The sequence below is a fragment of the Acanthisitta chloris genome, unplaced genomic scaffold (genome assembly GCF_000695815.1).
Source record: "Acanthisitta chloris isolate BGI_N310 unplaced genomic scaffold, ASM69581v1 scaffold25506, whole genome shotgun sequence".
In the NCBI taxonomy this organism is placed as follows: Eukaryota; Metazoa; Chordata; class Aves; order Passeriformes; family Acanthisittidae; genus Acanthisitta; species Acanthisitta chloris.
Genome location: NW_008679066.1, coordinates 1,012 through 6,184, shown reverse-complemented (window position 1 = coordinate 6,184; position 5,173 = coordinate 1,012). Strand labels below are relative to the sequence as shown.

Sequence of the window (5,173 nt, the reverse complement as noted above, 5' to 3'; positions counted from 1 at the left end):
TCCTGTGCTGGGGACCCAGAGCTGGAGACAGCACTGTAGGCGTGGTCTCACCTGAGCAGAGGGGCAGAATTCCCCCCTCACCTGCTGCCCATGCTGTGGGGATCAGTCCAGCACACAGGGGAGCTTCTGGGCTGGGGCATGTCCAGCGTCTCACTCACCAGCACCCCCAAGTCCTCCCCAGGGCTGCTCTGGATCCCTTGATCCCCAGCCTGGATTGATACTGGGGGTTGCCCATTATGGAGTGGAGAGGGGGTGCATGGAGCCAGGGTTGGGGGTCTTGCAGTGAACACCCATCCTTCCTTCCCTGCAGCAGCTGCAAAGCCTCAGAGCACAAGAGCTGGGGTGGCAAAGGGGAGGCCAGGAGCCGTGGGGCAGCCAAGGAGAAGACACTGGAGTGTGGTCAGATCGTATGGGGCCTGGCTTTCAGCACCTGGCCAGCAGCTGAGGAGGGGGAGACAGATCCCATCTGTGCCGTGGGGCTTCCCTGCCTGGTCCTGGCCACTGGCCTCAATGATGGGCAGATCAAGGTCTGGGAGGTGCAGACAGGTGAGTGGGCGTCGCTGTCATGGTTTTGGACTGCTGTCTCTCCCCTTGTTACCCCATGGAAGGAGATCCCATCTCCATCCTTTCCCAATACCTCCCCTGCCCCAGCGGGGCTGCCTGTACGTGAGGGGCACTGCCTCGTTCCCCATGGAGGGATGACACTGAGCATGGCTGCTCTCTGCAGGGCACCTCCTCTTCAGTCTCTTGGGGCACCAGGATGTCGTCAGAGATTTGAGCTTTGCTCCCAATGGAAGCCCCATCCTTGTATCGGCCTCGCGGGACAAGACCTTGCGTGTCTGGGACCTGAGCAGAGATGGTAGGAGTGTGCAGGGATGTCAGCCCTGACTGAGGAAAGAGGGGGAGAAACCCACTTCGGTGGGGAGATGGTGAGAGGAGACCTTTGGGGACAGTATTCAAGGCAAAAGGGGAGAAGCCTGTGACAGGGAGCAGAGACATCCCCTTCCAGGTGGTACCTGAGAGGTGCAGGAGAGGGTTGCAAGTAGACAGACCTTGGGATGTGCCCAGGGAACCCTCAACCCAGTGTGAATTCCCTCTGAGGAAAGAGAAGGAGAGCAGGGGGAGGGCCCAGCTCTGCCTGTCCTGCTCCCCTCGGTGACACACATATCTGCTGTCTCCAGGGCGGCAGGTCCAGGTGCTGTCAGGCCACGTGCAGTGGGTCTACTGCTGCTCCATTTCGCCAGACTGCAGCATGCTCTGCTCCGCCGCCGGAGAGAAGTCGGTGAGTCCTGCAGGATGGGAGCCATCTGTGTGTCCTGCTGTATGCAGCACTCCCCTTGGTCCTCCATGGCCCCCAGTGCAACAAGCTTCTCTGGGAGAATGGCCAGAACCATCCTCTCTCTTCAGCCATCCAGGCTCTGTTTGGAGGAGTTGGGGGCAGAGTCTATGTGGCTGAAGCCCTGGGATGCTCCCAGCCTGATCCCCTTCCCGTGTCCTGCAGGCGCTGCTGTGGAGCATGCGATCCTACACCCTCATCCGGAAGCTGGAGGGGCACCAGAGCAGTGTTGTGTCTTGTGCCTTCTCTCCAGACTCCGCGCTCCTCGTCACCGCTTCCTACGACGCCTGTGTCATCATGTGGGACCCCTACACTGGGGAGCAGCTGAGGACACTGCGGTACAGAGCTGGGGGGTGCTGTGGGCCGGGGCAGAGCAATGCCATGGAGGTTTTAGGGCTGGATGTGGTTTTCCCTCCTAGCTGAGCATGGCCACCCCCTCTTCTCTGCCTCCAGGGGAAGGTTGGGGGTATGTCTAAGTTTGGCCACTGCCAGCCCTGGAGCACTGGGGAGGAGGTTCATGGGCAGCCCAGGGCTGACGCTGGGATGTCCTCCCCACCCACAGCCACGTCCCCTTGAACTCAACGCTGGATTACAGCAGTGAAATCCACACCAGCTCCCTGCGCTCCGTCTGCTTCTCCCCCGAGGGCCTCTACCTGGCCACAGTGGCGGATGACAGGTGAGTGAACTCCCGTGGGGACCTCCTGTGGGGAGAGGGTCCCAGGAGACCACCACCAAAACAATCCAGGAGTCCAGGACGTGTGGTGGGGAGCAGACCTGGTGTGCCAGCTCCCCACCAGTTCCCAGAGTGAGGGGAAAGGGGAGGCAGCTGGGAGCACTGGGGCTTGGCTGTGACAAAGGATAGCAAGGTCAGGGCCCTGTCACCCTGCAGAGCAGTGAGCTGGGGTCTGCATCCTCCTGCTGCTGTGCCACCCTCACTGTGCCCCTCAGCATGTCACTCTGCAGGGAACAGTCCTCCCTGGCACACTCCCATGATGCTCTAGGCCCACGAGAAGCAAATCCTTCTCCAGAGTCTGCGTGCCTTCAGGTGATCCTAGAGGCTTTTTGCTACAGGCACTGCATCGTGCGTCTCCCTTTCTCCATAGGCTCCTGAGGATCTGGGCGTTGGAGCTGCGCTCTCCAGTGGCCTTTGCTCCCATGACCAATGGTCTGTGCTGCATGTACTTCCCACACGGAGGTTTCATTGCCACAGGGTGAGTAAACAGGCTGTTTCCTCCTCCTGCAGCTCTGGCTCTGTTCAGCAAATCCTGGGCTTCCCTGGTGGTGTGGGATGGTTTTTCTGGGCTGGGGATGCATGATTGAGGCTAATTGGAGTTTTCTTTTGTTGCTCTGCCCGGTGCTCACTTTCTTGGGGGTTTTGTTGCAGGACCAGAGATGGCCATGTCCAGTTCTGGACAGCTCCGAGGGTCCTCTCGTCACTAAAGCACTTGTGTCGCAAAGCTCTGCGCACCTTCCTCACGACGTACCAGGTCCTCGCGCTCCCCATTCCCAGGAAGCTGAAGGAATTCCTCACTTACCGGACTTTTTAAGGCAGCAGGGAAACCAGAGGCACGGAGGTGAGAGCCCTGTGCCCAGCTCAGCCTGGGCCAGAGGCACCGCAGGAACGCCGCCTTGCTGAGCCGTGGGACAGGAGGAGTGCTGCTCCCCTGGTTTTGGGGCTGTGTCGGGATGTTTTTGGTGTAATAATACTAAAATCCAGCAAAAACGCATGCAGAGGGCAAGGGGCAGAGCTGCAGTGGCCCTGCAGGGGACACAGGTCCCCTTGTCCCTTGCTATCTGCAGGTTAGGTGCTTCTGCTTCCAAGTGCAATGGTGTGGGGTGACAGTTGAGCAGCCAGTTGAGTGTGGCTGTTGTCACTCGCATGAACATGGGGCTTACCCACCCCCAGAGCACCACCTGCCCCAGGACCAGTGCTCGGTCCCCCGAGGGACATGGGCTCTGCCATTCTCCTGCTGTGGGCAGGAGCTGGACAAGCCTGAGCAGGTCTCTGTGGACTAAACAGCCATGACAGAATAAAACATGATTCCTCATGACTTCCCTCTTGGCTGGCAGAGGTGCCCTGGGGGCACTTGGCACCGCAGCTGGCTGTGGGCATGAAGTGTGGCAGAGCAGTACGTGTTCAGCGGTGGGTGAAGGTGGGACATGGGGCTTCACTCTGCCCCTAGTTCCCATTCCTCTGGTGTTTTTTATCTCCATGCTGGAGCTTGGCACTCAAGTAGCCAAATTTCCAGACATGCTGAGCATGGGGCAGTGTTGTGTGTTTATCCCTCTCCTCCAGCTTAGCTGTGGCTGGAGTGACAGCACATTCCCTGTGTGCTGGTGGACTTGGTTTGTGCATGAGCCCAAGGCTGTGATGGAGAAAACAGGGAATGTTTCCTTTCAACTGCTTTCCAGGATGTTTTTTTCTCCTGTGAACAGCTGAACACAGAAAGCTGGTGCTTGCCTAACCCACCACCTCCCTCCAGGAGGGAAAAAGAAAGACCAGTGCAACCTGCTGGGCTTTAGAGGCACCTGTATTTCCTGATGCAGCTTGGGAATAATGCTACCATCTGACTGCCGTGCCCTGGCTGTGGGCTCAAAGCTTCCAAAAAGGGAGGGGAATGCTGCAGGGGGCGGCTCCAGGCAGACAATCCTTCCCTGCTCCAGAGAGATCCGGCAGCATGAGCAAGAATCCACACCTGGCAGGACTCAGGCTTCAGCCACCACCAGGTCCCTGGTGACTTGGAAAGCAGCAATGAGGGAGCTCAGCTGGATCTTCTCGCTGGTCCCAGCAGCCAAGCGGTACCTGGAGCAGGAAGCAAGGGCAGGTTTGGATGTTTACACCAGTGTCAGTACCCCCCAGTGCTGTGCAGGGCTGGGGTGTCTGCCAGCAGTGCCCACAGGCCGCCAGGACCCAGCGCAGCGCAGTGGAGTGACCCCTGTGTGGGGAGTGACACTTACTCGATGTCTGCCATTTTGATCAGCAGCTGGATGCGGATTGAGGGTGGGAAATCCACTGTGGAGAGAAGGACACACCTCAGTGAGGGCTGGGGGATTGCCTGGCCCTTGCAGGGTCAGCCAGAGCTGGCCCCCACATCCCCACCTCTGTGCACAAAGAGGTGAATCTCAGTGAGGATGTCCTGCAGGGCTAAGCCCTTCAGCGTCTTCAGCTCTGTGATTTCTGGGATGAGAGTGAGTCAAGGACTTGCTTCCAGGCTTTTCCCTGCAAGATCCCACTCTTTAACGCTGTGACAACCCCAAGGAGCCTGCCCAGTGAGCAGCACCCACCCCAGCCGGATCGGGAGGTCTCAAGACCCTCAGGAAAGAGCAGGGAATAAACCCCAGGGAAAAGGATACTGCGATAGGCAGTGGAAAAGTCCTGGTTCAGCATCCAGTCAAGGATGTTGGCAATGTCAGACTTGAGGGGATGTCCCGTGCAGGTGTAGACGTTCTCTTCTGTCACCTTCCCGAAGGCCATGTTGGTGCTCTGAGGAAGAGGAGAGTGGAAGAAAGATGAAGAGGGGGGCAGAGGGAGGATGAAGAGGCCCCTCCAGACCAGCTGCCTGCATGGTCACAGTCCTACCTGCAGGATATTGAGAGCTCTGCGCATGTCACCACTCGAGAGGGTCACCAGAGCCTTCATCCCATCCTCAGTCACATCCACCCTGGAAAACAACAGCTGTGGCTGCAGAGGCAAATGGAACTGCAGAAATCCAAACCTGCTGTGGGGGAACAGGGACAAAGGGGGTGCAGGGGGTGCTGTGGAGCCCCCCACTCACCCCTCCTCCTGAATGACGTGCTGCAGCCGGGGCACCATCAGCCCCGCGGTGAGGGGGCCGA

At 58.8% G+C, this 5,173-nt stretch overlaps 2 protein-coding genes across 2 annotated transcripts in view; one reads left to right on the top strand and one right to left on the bottom strand.

Moving 5' to 3' along the window:
- Positions 1–310: 310 nt before the first annotated feature.
- WSB2 (WD repeat and SOCS box containing 2) lies at positions 311–3,107 on the top strand (the record flags this gene model as incomplete). The annotated part of the gene is made up of 7 exons (XM_009077163.1): positions 311–546; positions 728–859; positions 1,182–1,282; positions 1,502–1,674; positions 1,899–2,012; positions 2,440–2,547; positions 2,721–3,107. Coding segments are annotated over 7 exons (1,027 nt in total), but the record flags the coding sequence as incomplete, so codon positions are not given.
- A 935-nt stretch (positions 3,108–4,042) lies between these two features.
- The window catches only part of RFC5 (replication factor C (activator 1) 5, 36.5kDa), a 1,882-nt gene continuing 751 nt past the window's right edge, over positions 4,043–5,173 (bottom strand). Inside the window, exons 3-8 of the mRNA XM_009077162.1 lie at positions 5,113–5,173; positions 4,917–4,998; positions 4,691–4,820; positions 4,437–4,514; positions 4,295–4,349; positions 4,043–4,139 (exon numbers count right to left, since the gene is read on the bottom strand). The exon at positions 5,113–5,173 is cut by the window's right edge and continues 93 nt beyond it. Of these exons, the coding sequence (XP_009075410.1) occupies positions 4,043–4,139; positions 4,295–4,349; positions 4,437–4,514; positions 4,691–4,820; positions 4,917–4,998; positions 5,113–5,173 (503 nt within the window). The remainder of the gene's footprint in view (positions 4,140–4,294; positions 4,350–4,436; positions 4,515–4,690; positions 4,821–4,916; positions 4,999–5,112) is intronic.